Source organism: Schistocerca gregaria, chromosome 3 (genome assembly GCF_023897955.1).
Source record: "Schistocerca gregaria isolate iqSchGreg1 chromosome 3, iqSchGreg1.2, whole genome shotgun sequence".
Classification (NCBI taxonomy): Eukaryota; Metazoa; Arthropoda; class Insecta; order Orthoptera; family Acrididae; genus Schistocerca; species Schistocerca gregaria.
In genome coordinates this window covers 697,552,991-697,574,698 of record NC_064922.1, presented here as the reverse complement: position 1 = coordinate 697,574,698, position 21,708 = coordinate 697,552,991, and the positions used below count along the sequence as shown (strand labels likewise).

The 21,708-nt window shown below is 42.1% G+C and overlaps 1 protein-coding gene across 3 annotated transcripts in view; it reads right to left on the bottom strand.

Annotated features, from left to right (window-relative positions):
• Nucleotides 1–21,708, bottom strand: part of LOC126354704 (spondin-1-like) — a 174,731-nt gene that overhangs the window by 10,737 nt on the left and 142,286 nt on the right. For 2 of the 3 annotated variants that reach the window (XR_007565374.1, XM_050004524.1), the window contains exons 12-13: nucleotides 14,533–14,762; nucleotides 6,473–6,548 (exon numbers count right to left, since the gene is read on the bottom strand). Coding sequence is in view for 1 of the 3 variants with exons in the window: in XM_050004524.1 (XP_049860481.1) it covers nucleotides 6,473–6,548; nucleotides 14,533–14,762 (306 nt within the window). In the remaining 2 variants the exon portion in view is untranslated. Of the gene's footprint in view, nucleotides 1–6,472; nucleotides 6,549–13,855; nucleotides 14,060–14,436; nucleotides 14,763–21,708 lie in introns of those variants that run through there. The other variant, XR_007565375.1, reaches the window with a different exon arrangement.

Genomic DNA, 21,708 nt, shown 5'->3' with positions numbered 1-21,708 from the left:
ATCTTATACCAGTATTCCTGCTAAATAATCCGCAGCCCTTGATCTATTGGTTAGGGTTGCTGCCTCTGGACCACAGGGTTCGATTCCCAGGAGTGGTCGGGGATTTTCTCTGCCTGAGGACTGGGTGTTTGTGTTGCCTTCTTCATTTCGTCATCATTCAGGAATATGGCGAGACTGGACAGTGAAAAGATTGGGAATTTGTACGGGCGCTGATAATCACACCGCTGAACACCCCAAAAACCAAAAATCATCATCATCCTGCAAAATAGTGGGAAGTGTAGGTGACGATGACGAAGGTGGACAGCGATGACGCACACTACTATCCAAAGTAAACCACACACGCTGAATAATATTGAGATCTTAAGCATGGAGGCCAGAGACGATGCGACAATTCATCCTTGTGCTCACATAAACAGTCCTGAAAGATGCAAATTGTGTGAACAGGGGCCCTGTTGTCTGTCGTCGTGGAACTCAGCAGCACCACTCGGAAACAAATATAGTACCATCGTACGGGCTCGATCAGCCAAAATAGTCACATAAACCTTGGAAGTAATGTGACCTTGCAGTGTACTCAAGGGGCCCATGGAATACCACATTGTGGCTACCCAGATTATCACCGAACCGAAGCCATGTTTCAATATTGGCAGTAAGCAGTGTGCATCGTAGGCTTTGGACGGCGTATGCCAGACTTAAACTCGGCCAGAAGTTGGAAACAGTGTGAGCCGTGACCCATCGAAGCAAATGATTTCCTTCCATGGCCCCACACTTTAGGTTTTCTGGCTTTGATACCAAGTTTTCCTATTACGAGAACTACCACCTCTTATGTATAGTTTTGGAATTCCAGCTCTCAGTGGAATGCCCTGCTTATGGAACACCCTTCGTGTTTTGGTGCTGACAGGGTTCGCGAGTGCAATATCAGGTTCTTCAGAAATATTCGCAGCTGTCGTCCTCGTATTTTTAGTTACAATTCTCTTCAATACACACTTTCATCCTGGTTCATCTGTGATGCTTTTGCGCTTTCCTTGTATGCGATGTAAATCTTCGATACGGTGCCCTGTGTAACACCAAACACTTCGGTTACCTTGGTTACGGAAATATCATACGAGCACCAACAGACTGTCCACATTCGAATTCACTTAGATTCGGCATAATCCACTCACTGTACACATGACACTCCTCTGACCAAGACTGATACTTGGAAAGACTGTGCTGCTGGTCCCGGCGGAGGTTCGAATCCTCCCTCGGGCATGGGTGTGTATGTTTGTACTTAGGATAATTTAGGTTAAGTAGTGTGGCAGCTTAGGGACTGATGACTAGAGTGTGCTAATAGAGGAGAATAGAAGCCAATTTTTGAATGAAGTCATTTCGCATTTAGCTGTTAAAATATTGTTTATTGCGATTGCAATTTCGACACACAATCTTTGGAAAGCTTCCTGAAAGCAAAGTCAGTTTTGTGTTGCATTTTTAATAACGTCATGTTTAAGTCAAAGGAACGGTATGTTAGTTCTTGAACAGCCTTTGATAGGATAAAATGGATTACTGAATAATAATATTATTTGCTGTTAAAAAAAAAGTCGAACTAGTGTTTATATCTTCGTAACAAACACAGCTACAAGAAAGGCCATCACGCTTGTTAATGTATCCCTGGCACCAAAATATTTATTTTGCTTCTGTATAAAGAAAATATTAGGTGTGGTCAAAATACGTTGGACACTTCGCGTCTTAGTGACCTCGCAATCCGCCGACTAACGATCATTCCGGCGTGTGTGTTCCTCCGGACTTATTTTTCCTAATAGGTATATGTTTACTAACTTATCCACCAGAATTACCATACAACTATCACGCACCTAATATTACAGAAGGCTAATAATAATAATCAAGGTCAATAACAGTAAAAAATGAAGGAGAGAGAATAGAAATGTGAACTTATATGAGAAGGAGCATGAGACAGTGGAGAGAAAGAACTGTTGAGTTCACAGTCCTTAGCAGCCGAAACAGCATCCGAGGCACGCATGCCTAAGGTGTTACAGGGATTGGGCGCTATTTAAGAATTGCGTGATATGTCAAATTTTGATCTCTAACGAGTATCACTGACATCATACTTGTTGAACATCAATTAGGGGACCAAAGTATCCAGTTCTGGCAGATACCGTCAACACTCTACCTCTCGCTCTCCACAGAAGCTGTCAGAAATATGAACCTCTCCAGCAAATCTGTGTCTTCTTAGGGGATTGAGGTACGGGAGATGGGAGTGGGTAGCGGTAGAACAACAAATCATCCTAGCCCGACTGTGAAAATGAAGGCACTAGTACACTACAGGTTCTGAGGTCATACCTCCATCCTCTGGTCCAGGACGATCCACTCAGCCTGTACACCAGCGAGGGCCCGTGGTCATACAGTGGGATGAAAGAGGGGCAGAGTGAGAAGCTCCTCACTTACATATACGCTTTTGTACTCTTTACATTCAAATAGATTACGCTGCCATACCGTTTTCTGTTTAGGTAATGTGCTTCTTGGATGTTATTTGGATTCCACTTGATCACGTGTTTTGACGATATCTGCCTTCGAACTCGAAATCAAAGTGATGGTTAGAGAACAGTGTTCGTTTCTGTGAGACCTATTTATTGCTAGTTGCTAGTTCTCACGAAAGCCTTTACAAGATTTTATTAATGTACGCATTCAGCATATCAAAGCAGAAATGAATACAGTTTCGAATGGCTCAAAAATAATTTCAGGAAAGTAGTTTGTAAGATCTTCCACTTCATTTCGACTCGTTCACAAGCATTTTTTGTGGTGATCTGAAAATGTGCTTGCAGCAGGATCAAACGCATCCGGTAAGGAAAGGAAAGGAAAATATTAACAGTGTAACACTTTTCGATTGTCTGCCAGCATGCTTGAGCAATAAACAATGAGGCACTGCGACATATGGAGGTACAATATAGGCTACAGTCACTGGAATTATTATAGAAGAAAGCAAGGCATAGAAAGGACAATGTTAAAACCGTTACTTACAAAGATTTGGGAAAGCGATTCGTTTCTCACAAACTCACAGACGAGTGAAAGAAAATTTTCTAGACAGTCCTATAAGTATTCAAATTCATTGGACCATCCACTTGTCTATTTTTAAATATATCTTTTGTCTGACATATTATCCTGGTGTCTTATTACAACAGCTGGTCTACCCTGCAGCTTCTCTGTAAAGGTAAAATCGCAGAATATAGTTCATGAACATCAATATGGTATTCAAACTTTATCCCACAGAAATTATTTCCTGGTAGCCACAGACAAGCGATGCTGGAAGAATGCTGTTACTTATGCTGTCAGCAGCGTCTCTTGTCCAAATCAGTGTGAGTTCTGAAAGAAGCTGCAGAGTCTTATACTCGTAGAAACCGAGCGGCGAAATGAAGAGGCATTTGTGGTTTGCTAAACATGTAGTATATCGTAAAGAATACTTGAATACGATTTTCAGAATTACCAAGAGTCTTACTGATTATGCCACAACAGTTACAAACCATACTAAAGCATCCACAACAAACCAATGTTTACATATACACTACTGGCCATTAAAATTGCTACTCCATGAAGATGACGTGCTACAGACGCGAAAGTTAACCGACAGGAAGAAGATGCTTTGATATGCAAATGATTAGCTTTTCATAGCATTCACACAAGGTTGGCGCCGTTGGCGACACCTACAAAGTGCTGACAAGAGGAAAGTTTCCAACCAATTTCTCATACACAAACAGCAGCTGACCGGCGTTGCCTGGTGAAACGTTGTTGTGATGCCTCGTGTAAGGATGAGAAATGCGTGCCATCACGTTTCCGACTTTGGTAAAAGTCGGATTGTAGCCTATCGCGATTGCGATTTATCGTATCACGACATTGATGCTCGCGTTGGTCGAGACCCAATGACTGTTAGCAGAATATGGAATTGGTGGGTTCAGGAGGGTAATACGGAATGCCGTGCTGGATCCTAATGGCCTCGCATCACTAGCAGTCGAGATGACAGGCATCTTATCCGCAGCATCCACAAAAGGATCCTGTAAAGGATCGTGGAGCCATGTCTCGATCCCAGAGATAACATATGGGGACGTTTGCAAGACCCCAACGATCTGCACGAACAGTTCGACGACGTTTGCAGCAGCATGGACTATCAGCTCGGAGACCGTGGCTGCGGTTACCCTTGACGCTGCATCACAGACAGGAGCGCCTGCGATGGTGTACTCAACGACGAACCTGGGTGCACGAATGTCAAAACGTCATTTTTACGGATGAATCCAAGTTCTGTTTACATCATCATGATGGTCGCATTCGTGTTTGGCGACATCGCGGTGAACGCACATTGGAAGTGTGTATTCGTCATCGCCATACTGCGTGATGGTATGGGGTGCCATTGGTTACACGTCTCGGTCACCTCTTGTTCGCATTGGCTACACTTTGAACAGTGGACTTTACATTTCAGATGTGTTACGACCCGTGGCTCTACCTTTCATTCGATCCCTGCGAAACTCTACATTTCACCAGGACAATGCACGACTGTATGTTGCAGGTCCTGTACCGACCTTTTTAGACACACAAAATGTTCGACTGCTGCCCTGGACAGCACATTCTCCAGATCTGTCACCAATTGAAAACGTCTGGTCAATGGTGGCCGAGCAAGTGGCTCGTCACAATACGCCAGTCACTACTCTTGATGAACTGTGGTATCGTGTTGAAGCTGCATGGGCAGCTGTACCTGTACACGCCATCCAAGCTCTGTTTGATTCAATGCCCAGGCGTATCAAGGCCGTTATTGCGGCCAGAGGAGGTTGTTCTGGGTATTGATTTCTCAGGATCTATGCACCCAAATTGCGTGAATATGTAATCACATGTTAGTTCCAGTATAATATATTTGTCCAATGAATACCCGTTTATCATCCGCATTTCTTATTGGTGTAGCAATTTTAATGTCCAATAGTGTAGTTAGCATGAAGATAACGATATTACTGGATGACGGTTTTAAGAAACTACACAGTCCAGTCGCATTAATGTGACCATCGCCTACTTTCGATGTCAACGTGCAGTAAACAGACACAGACTATTGGTGGCAGACTAGCCGTGTAGAGTATATAAAGCATGTTGGAGGACACGGAAAACAGTGCAGTTGTTGAGTAATTTTGAATTCCCGATTGGCATATCATTAGCTTGCTGGGCGAGAGTGGAAGCATTTCAGAAATGGCTAAGTTTGTAAACGGTTTGTTTGCATGCCGCTGTGGTTAAAGTATACCGTGCTTGGAAAAATGACACTATTCAAAAAAGGCGCTGTGACAACTGTGGCGCACCACGGATCATAGATGACAGGGGTGAACAACGGTTGCGGAGGAACTGTTGAGCATCTGACCGCCCAGATGAACCAAGAGGTTACCAACAGTGTCTCCTATATGACCGTTCAGAGAACACTGCTTCGTATGGCCATCCAAAGCACATGCCTGGCTCATGAACAGATGCTGACTGTTGGTCATCGGCGAAGAATACTGGAATTTGCACGCCAGTACCGCATCAAGGCGTCCACTGAATGGTGACGGGTGACCCTTTTCAGACGAATCACGTTTTATGCTTCATCAGACGGGTGGCCTTTGGCGAGTCCAACCCTGGAACAAACGTCGGAAGGAACGATCCACGCTGGAGGTGGTGGCGTTTTGGTCTGGGGAATGTATTTGTGGCATTCCCGTGTGATCTCGTAATTCTGGATGGCACGATGAATCAAGGCAAATACGCATCTCTTTTTGAGGAACATGTCCACCCCCACATGTCCTCGGCATGATGACATCCACCAGCAGGACAATGGGAAGTGTCAAAGAGCTCGCAGTGCTGTGTGTGGTTCGAACAGCACCAGCATGACTGACCATACTCTCCTGCCCACCAAACTCCCTGAATTTAAACAACGTCAGGAAGCTGTGTTGGGAAAACCTCGATCGTGCTTTTGCGCCATGGATTCTCAACTGAGACCTAGAACAAGTGGCCACAGAATATGATTGCAGGCTTTCTCGGCGTATTTCAGCTACGAAATCTTCACGGATTATCAGCCGAGTGGCGTCTTCTAGTCACAACGTTTCAATAGATTGCGTATCCATCATCTTCAGGCGAAGATGATGGATACACAGTCCATTGAAAAGTTGCGACTAGAAGACGACGCCACTCGGCTGCTACCCGTGAAGATTTCATAGCTGGCCACAGATTGTAGCCAGAGCCCTGTCCGTACCTTCCCGAACCTCACTGACTCTCTTCCTCCATGACTCGCAGCGGTCCGCGCTGCAGATGTGGTTATACAGGCTTTTCATAGGTGGTCACATTAATGTGACTGGACAGTGCAAATCTGACACTAAAAGTGGTGCAAGTGATCGTAGGTACGTTGGGCATCTGTTTATCTTGTTACTCAACTACTTGTTAAAATGTTTAATACATTAAGATAAAGGAGGGTAATATTACAAACCACAGTTCCTTCGTCTACATCTCTCTGTGCCACTACGTCTTCTAGGACACCCCCTTCCTCTGCAACGTGGGAGTACCTGTAATTTAATGCAATTATTGATTAATAATTTAAAAGTAATTAATTCGGTTCGATAACAGTTAGTGTGCAAAGAGTAAAAGATTTCAAGTGCAATATTACTCAGACATTTTGCCAAATGATTATTGATTTTTAGCTGACGTAACATATGCGGGGTGGTCAGAAACAGTGTAAAAACCTTGTAAGGGTGTTGCATGGTAGGTTGTGCTGAGAAATAACTGTTCCGCGCTTTCCGATTTAATTAGCATCGAATTTTGGCCATCAGGTCGTTGCGGGCACAAATTCGAGCACCTGCGAGCATTAAAAGGCGGTAAGCAACAAGCAGCAATGAGTCCGTGAGTTACCACTTGCTGATATGATCATTACCATTCAAAGCATGCCTTTTTTGGAAGTGATAAATTTGAGCTATCTGAGCTAAAGGTGCGTTTGTTCGGTTTGAGAAAACCAATCGAAGAAGACTGTAAGGTGTCAGGCAAATCCAACACCTTCCATGAAAACCCTGACATGATAAGCAAATCCAGTAGTATGTCACATAGCTCCGAATAAATCGAGACATTAAATTAAGCAAAGTAATACGAGTAACGAGTGAGCAAATGCAATACCACATACCAACACAAGAATGCCTAAATGCATGTCATACCTTCCCACCGTGAGACAGGCGCTCTCCCGAGGGGAGAAACGAGAACAGAAGCCGAGAGCAGAACCGTGTTAAGCTAGAAGGCCCTACGATAAGGGACGGACTGGACACCCACGTCGCCAGCTAACCACTAGGACAACGCCAGCTGCAAGTTTTAGCGTGAGTCTTTTTCGCGTCTCTGTTACGTCAAGGACCACCCCCCAGCCCATGTTAAAAGCTAGAGCCCTCCAGAAAAACAGTATAGATCTTACGATAACACAAAAAAAGGCCACTACCACCCGCAAGTTTTAGCGTGAGACTTTTTCGCGTGGCTCTTACATTAGGACTACGCTCCAGCCCATGTTAAAAGATAGAGCCCTCCAGAAGAACAGTATAGATCTTACGATAACGCTAAAAGGACCACACCAGCTGCAAGTTTGAGCGTGAGACTTTTTCGCGTCTCTGTTACGTTGCAAACTTTAAAAACATTGCCCCACCACGAAAAGTATAACGTTTCTCATTGGATAGACAGAATTTTTGTAGGCGGAGCTTAAGGTTAACATTGAGACCCTAATTGGTCAGATGAAAACACAGCCAGATAGTTTTTTTAAACCAACTTCGGTAAACGGTAGTAAAGAGAAGTCAGGAGAAGTGAGTTACTTCCGAGACGGCGAGGTGAGCGGAGCTGTGCTGATCGCCGCCCCCTGACGAACACCAACAAGGTAATGAACGCACGCGATGCCGCATAACAGCGCATAAAGCTTCACTCAGAACTGCAGAAATCTCATCTGTTACACCCCTTTTTGCGTAATACTAGTGTCGATCGTCAATTAAAGCTCATGGTGTTCACATTTGCCACTTGAAGTAAAAATCTGAAACTCGATGTTATATAGTTATTGAGAAGCCACATCAGCCACTGTAATTTACGACAAGTTAGATAAGTAATAAAAGATTATTGAGGGTCACTGTAGACCATTTTGATAGTTTTCTCTTTTGTGAAACTTAATTTAAGCCTAGATTATAGATGTAATATGGCATAGGTCATCCTTCGATCCATTGTAGAACTTGGAAATCCATTCAGGGAATATTCGTTCACATTTTTGTTGAACGCAGTTGGTTTTTACCATCCTGTATTAAAACACTTCCTTTTATGAATAGTGCAATTTATAAACAATGTTTTGTGAGTAGAATAAAATTTCCATTGGTAAACTTAACTGCTTTTTTGACGTTATTTTACCAGATAACTAAAAATAGGAAAGCCTTGAACCCCATCCACTAAATTTAGTTAGAATTAAGATTCTTTTACATGGAGTGCAGTGGAGCTGTCGCTGAAATCATTGAGTATTTGATTATATCATCGCTAGTCTCACTGAAATCTTCTGAATTCTACATGTCATGTGTGGTCTGGCGTCTCCTTACCAGCAACAGGTCCCAGGTTCAAACTAGTCAATTCCCCAAAAAACACGCTCAGAGCGTCGTTGCGCGAAAGTGGTAGGGAGACACGATATAGAACAAACAGACACCACCCAGAATTTTAGAAGACGTTTGGTGACACCATCTCTGTCCGAATTTGCGCTTGGAACGATCTGATTGGATAGAATCAGTGCCACTTAAACAGAAAACGGTGCAACGTATCGAACTGTCGCCTTAACGATTGTTCCTCAGCAGAACCTTCCCTGAAACCCGCTTACAAACTTTTCAGACTCCTTCTGACCACCCTGTATCGTGATATTTTCCAGTAATAAACAGCTCGCTGTTACATTTCATGATGATTTTCTCTTGATACGTATCGTACCTAGTTTGTAGTACAATAACAGATAAGAGCAAGAAGCCATGAATAACTGATTTAGCGATTTAATAAGCAACGTGTACTAGTAAAAAAAGGATTTAAGACATATTTCACTGCCTGGCCTATTACTATGGCGGCGGATGAAAGTGAAGGAAATGGGCCCACGAATAACTGACTCCATGCGAGAACAATGATCAGTGATAACGAAATAATACAATTGGAGTGCAATGTGGCTAACAGACTGCAGATTTCACAGAAAGAATTTTTCATTCTGCAGGCGTTCGATATGCGACCCACCATAACAAAGAAATACACTAAATTAAAGAAAAGCATCTTCAATGGAGTAATGAGCCACGGTAAATTTCCGCAATTATAAGGCATGGAGTAATGGTTTTTAGCACCCCTATTTAGCTGTCTGGCCTGGACTGCATCTATTAGTACTGCCACATGTGCAGTATGACTCAACTAAAATGTTCGCCACGAATAATTCCGACATGTTCAAGATATCATAGTTTTGCTTTCACCAAGATGAAATGTAGGAGACTCCTTACTAAACGGCGTAGAATCTCTTTTCATAATTATGTCACAGAGATACCAGTATTAACTTTGTTTTAACTGGAGCTGTAACAATTTCTGCTGCTAATTGTTTTGATCATCAGTCCTGCCACTGGTTTGCCACTCGCTCTCCTGTGCCAAGCTTTTTACCTCAGAGTACTCCTTGCAAACTGTTTCCTGAATGTAATCCAACCTCTGTCTTCGTCTATAGTTTTTACCCTCTACAGCTCCCTCTAGTACCATGGAAGTTATTCCCTGATGTCTTTATAGATGTCTTGTCATTTTGACACTTCTTCATCTACATCTACGTGATTACTGTGCTATTCACAATAAAGTGTCTGACAGAGGGTGCAATCAACCTTCTTCAAGCTGTCTCTCTACCGTTTCACTCTCCAACGGCCCAGGAAAAAACGAACACTTAGATTTTTCTGTGCGAGCCCTGATTTCTCTTATTTTGATGAACATTTCTCCCTTTGTAGATGGGCGCCAACAGAATGATTTTGCAATTGGAGGAGAAAACTGGTGATTGAAATTTCACTAGAAGCTCCTGTCGCAACGAAAAACGCGTTTGTTTTAATGACTGTCACTCCAGTTTACGATGTTTTCCATATATTCCTTTCGCCGTCGATTCTACAGAGGACTTCATTCCTTACTGGTCAATGCACCTAATTTTCATCTTTCTTCTGTATCATCACATCTAAAATGTTTCGACTCTCTTCTTTTCCGGTTTTCCCACAGTCCGTGTTTCACTACCAGACAGTGCTGTGCTCCAAACGTACATTGCCAGAAATTTCTTCCTCAAATTAAGGCCTCTGTTTGATATTAGTAGGCTTCTCTTGGTCAGGAATGTTCTTTTTGCCTGTGTCAGTCTGTACCCCTTGCTCCGTCCGTCGTGGATTATTCCGTTGCGTAGGTAGCAAAATTGCTTATCTTCGTCTACTTCGTGATCAGCTATTCTGATATTAAGTTTGTCGCTGTTCTCATTTTTGCTACACCTTATAATTTTCTTCCTTTCTTTAATTTACACTAAATCCATATTCTGTGCTCAGTAGGGTATTCATTCTATTAAAACATTCTGTGATTCTTCTTCAGTTTCACCGAGAATGACAATGATAGCCTTTCTACTTGAACTTTAATCACATTCTTGAATCTTCCTTTTATTTCCGCCATTGCTTCTTCGAGATACAGATATAACAGCAGGGGCGAGTGACTACTTTCTGGCCTCACACTCTTTTTTATTCCGAGCACTTCGTTTTTCTCATCCACTCTTATTACTCCCTCTTGTCTCTTGTACATATTGTATATTACCCGTCGCTCGCTAAGCTTACCCATATTTTTCTCAGAATTTCGAACATTTTGTGCCATTTTACATTGTCGAAAGTTTTCTCAGGTCGGCAAAAGCTACGAACGTGTAGGTCTTCAGTATTGCTTCTATTTTCAACTGCAACGTCAAAATTTCCTCTCTGGAGCCTTTATCTTTCCTGATGCCAAACTCATCGTCATCCAGCTGGTCCTCAATTTTCTTTTCCGTTTATCTGCATATTATTCTTGTCACTAACTTGGATGCATGAGCTTGTCGGTTCTTGCTCTGCCAATATCTTAGATCTAAGGAAAAGGAATTCAACGGTGTGTGCCTCTTCAATATCCGATTACTAGTTTCAGTAAAATCTTAAGATTTATCTGTTTTGAACACGTAACCGATTGCTGTCTTTTGTGGAAGTTGATATTATTATTCGGAACTGTCCCGCCAGGCTGGTGCGGCGTTCAAACTCGATGTAGCTTTGAGTGTCCGCTTATAAAAGTGGAGAAGTTGAGAAAAGTTTTAAATTAAACTTATACTATCATACTTGTCTGCATGTGGTTGAACCGATACACCAACCGGAAGATAAAGGACGTGGCATCCAAAGATGAGTCGCCAGTTAACTACGTTAACAGTTGTTACTACAGTTCTATTTAAAAGTGACTGTACGTCACTTAGTGGGGAACCTTTCACATTTCATTTGGTGCCTTATCAGTTCAGGAACTATTGGAGGTAATCAGCTTAGGTGAATCATCATGATTTCAGACCCAGTCAACAGCAACAACTGCACGAAGGGAAATTACGTTTTGAAGCAGTACACATTATGCAACTAGGATGCTGCGATTTTCATTCAACTATATATAGCATAAACAAATGAGGACAAATAGGCATTATACAAACAGGGAAAAAATAAGTTTTGGTGAAATGTGTTAAATGCAGTGATAGCAGTAACTGATGCCTTGGTGCAAAAAGCATTTAGATTGTAGTTCTATTGGCTGTTGCTTTCTGGAACATCAGAGTTGGGCCTTAAATCTTCAACATGCGAGCATGCTTTCTTGTAACTACGTATGTAAATTTAATACACGCTAAGCCTAGTGGTCTCAGGCGCGTTGTCGCGGTTCGCGCGGCTCCCCCCATCGGGGTTCAGGTCCTCCCTCGGGCATGGGTGTGTGTGTTGTCCTTAGTGTAAATTAGATTTAGGTAGTGTGTAAGCCTAGGGACCGATGACGTCAGTAGTTTGGTCCCGTAAGCAATTACCACAAATTTCCAATTTTAATACACACAAAATGCTGAATACACAGCTATCTTCAAACCACTTTTTCCCCTCGCAAATATGTTTCACTCTTATGATAATTTATTTGATTATTTCCTGTTATTTCAAAGTAAATTTATGTTTTACATGATCTTATTGAGCAAAATGATAGTATCTCACTTCTCGGTGCATAATTTAGATCATTATATACTTCCCATCTTTGTTAACTACTGCTTTCTCGAGAACAATGTTCTGTTGACCCTTCTTTCCCTGTACTGCTTCCTTTCTTCTGTTACTTTTATGAATAAGCTACTTCCATTTGGCTGTTCTTCTTCTTATTATGTCCTAATAAAGGTAACTCCTGAAACTTTCTTAGTAATTTTTATGTTTAAGTATTTAAATTGAGAGGGTTTTTCAACTTTTTCATACTTGTTATTGAGACATTTTGGAATCTCAAGAGATTTTTTCCTGTGTTCTAACTTTGCACTATAACAACATTAGACCTTAAGCATCTGGGAAAGATGTAACATACGCTCTAAGAAAAGAAAAAAAAAAGAGAACGACGAAGCATTACAAAGGAATTATCTGAATGAAACAGAAATCGGTATGTGGCGTACACGAACAGACAAACAAATGACAACAATTTTAGTAAAATTGGACGATTTATTCAAGAGAAAGAGCTTCACAAACGGAGCAAGCTAATAACGCGTTGGTGCAGTAGTGGTCCTGATGCAAGCACTTATTCGGATTGGCGTTGATTGACAAAATTATGGATGTCCTCCAGAGGAATGTCGCGACAAATTCTGTTTAAATGGTGTGTTAGATTGCCAAAATCCCGAGATGGTTGGAAGGCCCTGCCCTTAAAGCTCCAAACGTTCTCAAACGGGGACATTTCTGGCTAGCGCATTGTTTGGCAGGCACGAAGACAAGCCGCAGAAATTTGCGCCGTGTGTGGGAGGCCGTTATCTTGCTGAAATATAGGACCAGGATGGATTGCCATGACAGGCAGCAAAACGGGACCTAGAGTGTCGTCAACGTACCGCTGTGCTGTAAAGGTGTCGCGGATAACAACCAAAGGTCCTGTTAAGAAAGGGATTCGCACCCGGCACCTCCTGGTTGTCAGCCCATATGGCGCGTGACAGTCAGGTTGGTTTCCCACCGCTGTCCAGATCGTCTCCAGACACATCTTAAGCCTGTAATCTCATTGAGTAGAATTGTGTTCAGTGATGAATCCCACTTCGAAGTCAGCCCGATGACTAATTGAGAAAATTTGGAGCATTATGGGCAGGGCTGTCCAACCAGCTCGGAATTTTGGCGAACTGACGCGCCAACTGGACACTATTTCGCTTGATATCACTCAGTAGGGTATCCAACAACACTGTCAATCATTGCCAAGCCGAATAACTGCTTCCATCAGGGACATATGTATACCAACATGTTAATGACTTGCAAAATCAGTGAAGGCCTCTCTTTTCAGTAAATCGTGCAATTTTTCTGAAACTGTAATCATCTGTTTGTCTGTACGTATACATCACATCTACCGATTTCCGTCCTATTCGGATAATTCTTTCGTGGTGCGTAGGTTTTTTGCCTTAGAGTGTATGCACTCGAATAACTGCAGACTTTTGATGCAACTGTCAATATCTGCAGTATTAAATTTATCAGTAACAGCTAACTGGAGATTAAAACATGAAAACTACTCATGGATGAATTATTACTTAACATCACACTGCTGTAGACAACACTGAATTCAAGCCTACAAAGATTGTTGGTCATCTAGATAGTAAATTGAATGGTTTTCTTAGTAAATGTAATTTATAAAGAAAATGAAATGGTTTATTAATTTTTTTTATAATGCACGGCCATAGTCATAATATATTTCTTTAAATTCAGTATCGCTATTAGACTGTTGTCTATTTACAGTGTTATATTTACACTTACACAATCATGTTTGCTGTTTCAAAGTGCCATTCTCAAGTGTTTCAACTGTTATAAATTGCCTAAGATGGAATACTGTCATATTAAAGTACACTATTAGGCACAGTGTCTAAGAGTCGATATTTCTGGCAGAGCCTACTGCAAAGCACTCCAATGGCGGTACTGACTTTAAAGAAATGGTTTACAGCTAACATTTCTTGTAATCCATAAAACGTTAATATTATGAATCAAATCGTGAAGAATTTCAATTTACATGATGAATCTGTACGACAAACATATAAACGCTCTTTGTTATTGAAAAATGAACGGTGATATCTTAAACATTAGGAATCTATCTTATTACGCATGAAATGGGTTTGATTTATAAATACTAAAGCAATATGGCGCAATCTGTAGGTTATGTCGACATTATTCATAAGTTAGTTTTCAACAGAAGCACTGTACAGTTATAAGATACATTTACTAAATCAACATTATGTGAAAATTGCAACTATACTTTTTTTCTTTCAGGATTCCCTAAGAAAACATTTCTTACCGACACATATCTCTCTCTCACTCTAACTCCTCTGCCACATGTTACACTGCAGGGCCACCATTCTGTCCACTCGCTGCTTAAACAGTTCACACGTTCACGTGATTCTCTCTCTGCTGACATGTTGTCATTGTTATCAGTGTCGCCTGGAAACGGCGTTGCAAGATCGTTCACACTGTTTTCGTCATCAGTACCTTGAAGTGATTCCTCCATATCATCACCGTTGTGTTGACCTGAAATATACATTGGTTGTAGCAAATGAATTATGTGTTGAGAAATTACCACTACTTAACAAGACGAAAAGACTAAACTTCTATAAGGTAAGTGAATTGAAATTTAATGTGTCTTAGAGTTTCTATGTGTGAGTGAATATGATGATAGAAATATTGTAACGGACGAAGTAGAGGTATTTTAATGAAATATGCCTTATTGGTTAACTACTAGTATTATCGCCAAGGTAATGTGTAGCAATTAGTTACGGTATGCTGGAACAAGGTATAATGTCAGTACAACGAAAAGAAAAAAAAAAGAAAACCAGTCCAACGGCCCAAATTTAACTTTTTTTAAAGTCACTCGATGACTTGTTTCGGGGAGGGACCCATTTTCAAATCACCATGACGTAGACAAAAATGATACTTCCAAAATGCAAAACCATGTCAAAAATATGCAAACGGTTACAGAGCATAGACATAATTGCTATGTTACGACGATTTGAAAGTGGATCCCGGCCCGAAACTAGCCATCGAGTGAATAAAGAAAGTAAAATTTGCAGCTTTGGGTTGGTTTCTTCGGTGTACTGATTCATAGAACTTGCTGATCCACAGCTATTCTGGCGCGCTGGAAGTTCGTACGGTATAATGTGTTCGAAAGATGATGTACTTCAGGTAGCATATACGTTCACACTAAATAAATGCGGTACGTATGTCACATGAGTTTATTTTGTTAAAATGCTAATTTGGTTTATACAACAACACTATCTACTATGTGAAAATGAAGTATATGATGATGGTAGCGCTAATATCTATTGCTTTAAGTATTGAATTACTTATTGTTATGAGGAAGCGTTAAAAAAAGTTTAATATTTTTGCTACAACTCGTGACTTCCACTTTTGATAAAGCGCTGATAAGTAGAAGGTGTTAAGCGGCATTGCTGTTTGGATTGTTTGAAAGAATTGTAGGATTCTTCATAAACTGTTTGGAGTGTGAACCACTAACGTTAAAGGAAGGCATACGCGTCGGAATTACATTCACTTCAGTGTCAATACGAACATGTCATCGTAATGGGTGACTTGAACATAGACCTGCTAAGAGACACTCCCTCCGCAATAAACCTAAGAAGATTGTTTAGTTGCAATAGCATGAACATTCTTCCATTACAACCTACACACCATACGGCGCACAGCCATACTCTTATAGACGTGATCGCAACGAAACAGACTGACAAAGTAAGAGATGTTGGTCAATCATCGGCCCCTGGCCTCTCAGCACATGATGTAATATTCCTGGCCTACTCTGTGCAGCCCCCAAGGATCAAATCGCGTTACATAACTTGTAGGAACATGAAACGTATTGACCTTGACGCTCTAACAGCCGATTGCTCAGAAATCTCATGGCATCAAATAATCAGAGAACCTACAATCGACGGCAAAATTAATGAACTTGGTGATAAACTCACTGCCCTCTATGACAAACATGCACCTGTGCGCACAGTCCGTGTAAGAAAATCTCCTGCTCCATGGCTGACAGCTGAATTACGTCAAATGATGACTAATAGGGATGCTGCCCACAGGCGTTTCAAGGCAGATCCGAAACCCGAGCGTTTCGAAGAATATAGAAAGCTACGGAACAGAGTGAAACAATGCATTCGCAATGCCAAAATCAGGCACGCTCGCTCCCTTGTATGCAGCGATCTGACACCCAAGACTCTATGGAAGAATCTCCGTAGCTTGGGGGTCGGAAAGGCAAAATCGGAAACTACTTTTCATATGTCAGCTAACGAATTAAATGAATTCTTCTCTGCACCTCTGAATACCAGCACGGCTGATAATTACTGTCCACAAGAATCCCCAAACAGGATAACTAACAACGTTACCTTCCATCTAAAACATGTAACAACAAATACGGCAAGAAAAGCAATAATGAGAATCTCTTCTGATGCAATAGGCAATGACAGTATCGGTATAACCATGATTAAGAATGTTGCCGATATCTTAGTACCTGTCTTAACTGACATATTTAATTTTTCCCTCGTGAACGGAATATACCCCACTGCATGGAAAAGAAGCATAATTCGACCCATCCCTAAGATCGAAAACCCACAACTGCCTAGTGATTACCGACCAATTAGCATACTGCCTGCTGTTTCCAAAGCACTTGAATATATTGTTCATGACCAAATCACTGAAAACTTGCATGAATCCAGTCTATATGACAAATTTCAATCCGGTTTCCGTAAACATCACAGCACAAACACTGCTCTAATTAAAGTAACTGATGACCTGAAATATGCCATCGACAATCGAAAGGCAACAATATTGACGCTACTGGACTTCAGCAAAGCTTCTGACACTTTTAACTTTGACATATTACTCAGAAAAATGCAAAAGCTTAACTTCTCTGATAGTGCAATGAGATGGTTTGAAAGCTACTTAAAAGACAGACAGCAATGTGTTGTCTGCGCAAATGAAAAATCTTCCTGGAAACATGTTTCTTCGGGAGTGCCACAAGGATCAGTCTTAGGACCACTTTTGTTTTCTTTATATGTCAACGATCTTTCGTCGGTTTTGTCCTCCTGTAAACATTTCTATGCCGACGACCTCCAGCTCTACCTAAGCGTCAGACTTGAAGATGTAAACACTGCAATCGCTCTGATGAATGATGATCTGTCTTCATTAGTGACATGGGCGAAAAACCTGGGGCTTAAATTAAATGCAAAAAAGACGCAAGTAATCTTAATAGCCCATCAGAAATTAATAAGTTCAGATTTCCGCGAACGGCTACCTCCTATTCTGCTCGAAGGTACTCCAATACGATATCAGAAAACAGTGAAGAACATGGGTGTAACTTTGGACGAGCATCTCAACTGGGCGGAGAATACAGTCGCAGTGTGCCGAAAGACGTCTGCTTGTCTCTATGCTCTCAAAAAGTTTCGGAACATATTCCCACAGGACTTGAAACGCCAGCTCGTGCAAGCACTCGTTCTACCGAACTTCCACTATTGTGATGTGATTCAACAAGGCATGAGTAGTGAAAACAAAAGACGGCTAGAGCTAACCATGAATGCCTGTGTGCGTTACACCTGCAACATTCGCCGATATGATCATGTTAGTGCTTCATACTCCGAGCTAGGGTGGCTGCGGCCGGACAAACTGCGTGACTACCACACTCTATGTCTACTTCACCGACTCCTCGTCGCGCAAGCACCCCAGTACCTAGCTTCAGAGATTAAAAACCTGTCATGCCATCATAATCGAAACACGAGGTCACTCTTATCTGGTATCCTAACTGTGCCCACTCACAAAACAAAAACTTTTGCAAACTCCTTCTCAGTTGCCGCTGTCCGCCTCTGGAACAAACTGCCCCTTACCTTGAGGAAAATTCAATCTACTGTTGCTTTTAAGAAGAAGTTGAAGCATTTCCTACTATCATCCGCATAAAATTCTCCACAAAATTAATGTGCAAGGCCAATCCTCTCATCTGTCAAATAGCAAAGCTAGCGTCTCCTATCTTGCTCCTGAGATGCCTTCCACTTCATCTATCTCTATTAGCCACGCAGTCTTCTTTTCCTTTATATTTTCCTTAATCATGTTTCATCATGTCTCTCTATTCTTCTCCTCCCTTCACCATGAGTCTCCCTCATACTCCCTGCTGCCAGCACTCCTATCTAAAATCTTTCTCTTCAGTAATGTATTTTTCGAGGTGTACCTTTCTAATTGTTTATCTCACTTTTTGTATTAGATGTAGTTTAACATGCCTACTAAAACATATGACTGTAAAATAAGTAGAATGCCTGGTTAGATGTAAGAGAGGGCCTGATGGCCCTAATCTTGCCAGGTTAAATAAATAAATAAATAAAAATAAATAAATACTACTCATTTGTTCAGCAGAATCGGTACAGGTTTCAGGAGACTGTCGATTTTACTTTCCATTTCTCATAAAGCCACATTATTCAAATTCGAGAAGTAGGCATTGGAGACTACTAATAAGAAACCGAATATTTGGTGGATGATACCTTTCTTTTGTGGCGGCATGGAAGGGAGGAACTGTGTCTTTTCAGAAACATCTCAACGTGATCAAGAGAAAGATTCAGTTTACATGGAGGTGGAGACATGCGGAAGATTGAATTTCCTTAATGAGCTAGTTTTAGAGAAAGAAAATGATAGCTTGGGAAGCACGATTTGCTGAAACCCCACGCACACAGACCGTTACCTACACCGGGATTCGAACGACCACAAACAACAAAAGCGAGGCATCATAAAAACGTTGGCGGATAGAGCAAGAAAAATCTGCGAAGCAGAGCTGGGTGACGCAGAATTGAAACATGTCATTAACGCATTGCTTGAGGATGGCTGTTCGTTGGATGAGGTGAAAAGAGCGCTAAGAGTATCGCGTAGAAATCATAGCGATGCTCAAGCGTCGTTGTAATTGAACGTTTTCCTGCCTTTAATTGAGGACGTTACTGAGCTCATAGGAAAAATCTTGAAAAGCGAAACATCGTGGTAATCTACAAGATACAAGAGCACTTAAAATCAGCCAAGGATTCTCGCCAATCACTGGAAAAAGCAGGAATTTTTAAGATTTTGTGTTGCTGTGGTGATGTATACGTCGGTACTAAAAAAAGACTAGGAGAGCACAAGGGCAACTGCAGAAGAGGGAAGATTGACAGATCAGCTGTTGCGGAAGATGCTTTGCAGCCAGGAGACCACCACATGCCTTTTGATAGGACTCAAGTATTGGCAGCCACAAGTGGATGCAATGAAAGGTTATACCGAGAGGCCATAGAGATTGTAAAACAGCGCAGGAAGTTCAGTAGGAAGGAAGAGGGTGTGAAATTGAATATCATCTGGATTCCCGTGCTGAAAACAATGTGTACCAGTCTTCCACCAGCGGACGACGGCAGTCGACAACGGTCAATTGCGCTCGCGCATTCGAAACGAGTCCTGCGAGAAAGATACGCCGCGGCGCGTACGTCACGGAGGTAGCCCTGCGCTCGCTCGCTTGCTCGCTCAAATCAGCAGACAAACAACGTTCCTACACCTGTTAACTCGTAACTAGGGGTGTCCGTACAAACGAAAACTTAATCTTCTACTGGACACCGCTATTACGGAATCTTACTGTTATTTGTCCTATAATGATGGGAAGTCCATGGGCCTACTTATAATTTGTTACGGCTGTACTGGCGTACAATAAAATAAAATCATGCTAAAATGATTATCAGTTGTATAAGCACCACTTCCAGCATGTAATGAGTATTGTTAAGTAGACGAGACTAAATGCTATAAACCATTTATATCAAGTATCGATCTTAAATTAAATTTTGCTGTAGTACTGTTAATCAGTAAGACTTCATATCAGCAGATTCCAGTGGAAGATGCAATTCTCGTTAGTACTTACACACACGCTGCGAGTTAACAGGTTTAGAAACGCATTTTGTCTGCTGAGCTGAGCTTGCGAGCGAGTTCAGAACTACTTTCGTGACGTACGCGCCGCGGCCTATCGTTCTCGTGGCCCTCGATTCGAAACATGTGACGTCACGCCACTGCACGGAAGCAAGCGGAACCGGAATTTTCTGTAGTCAGTAGCGAGTCAGGGTGTATGAATCGGACATTCAAAGAAGCTACGATTTCCCTTGAAAATGTCCTCCGCAGATAGGGGACGAAACACTGGGTTTTAAAGTGAAATCCATTCAACCAAGGTATAACATTTTATTAATTGTGACATTTGCGGCCGTGAAAGTTTACATTTTCCAATGCTCAAGTAATCCACAGCTGTCATGGTGCCTTCGAATATTGCCATACGTCCCGTGGGAGCCAAAGCGAATGTCCGCCTTACCATCATACTGCATCCAGGATGCGGTGCATGATTGGAGCAGTTGTTCGCCCAGATGAAGGGATTTGCTTGGACGACGGGTTATCTCGATACGACTATCGACCTGTTGTAACAAAAACTGTGGTACAACTGCCCAGGCGACAGGTTTGACTTTTTATGGTGCAATCTCAACGATTGCTCAAGGCAGCCCACTCGCACTCGAAGCCTCTTCGCTGCGTGACGCTACACAGATGCCTCCTAGTACGGCTCCAACACCACCGTTCATGTTTCTGTTCACGGAGCTTCTTCCTTGTTGACTCTTATTTCCTGCTGCATTATTTGTAATGAGTCTTCATGCGCTTGCAGAAATACAAGTTAAGTAAATCTTCTGTTTACTGTGTTAACTTGTCAAGTAATCACCGGTAAAGCAGGTGCCAGACTCAGACTCATTGGAAGAATCCTAAGGAAATGCAGTCTGAAAACAAAGGAAGTAGGTTACAGTACACTGGTTCGTCCACTGCATGTATACTGCTCACCGGTGTGGCATCCGTGCCAGATAGGGTTGATAGAAGAGATAGAGAAGATCCAACGGAAAGCAGCGCGCTTCGTTACAGGATTATTTAGTAATCGCGAAAGCAGAGATGATAGATAAACTCCAGTGGAAGACTCTACAAGAGAGACGCTCACTAGCTCGGTACAGGCTTTTGTTGAAGTTTCGAGAACATACCTTCACCCAGGAGTCATGCAGTATATTGCTCCCTCCTACGTATATCTGGCGAGGAGACCATGAGGATAAGACCAGAGAGATTATGGCCCACACAGAGGCGTACCGAGAATCTTTCTTTCCACGAACAATACGAGACTGGAATAGAAGGGAGAACCGATAGAGGTACTCACGTCAGGTGGCTTGCGGAGTATGTATGTAGGTGTAGATTCGGCGTCTACTTCAATGGTAGTTGACAGAACGCTTGTGTCTGCAGCAGCATTGTGCTGACCTTTACGTTCTATACTGAGGCATGCTCATCCAACACCTCGCCTACTCGTGTTTCACCTTCCTTCAAGTACTTTCCACGTATGCTCACGACAGACTCATGCGAGCAAGAGACCAGCTTCGTCATCTCCGAGATATCTGTTCCGTGGCACCGGAGTATA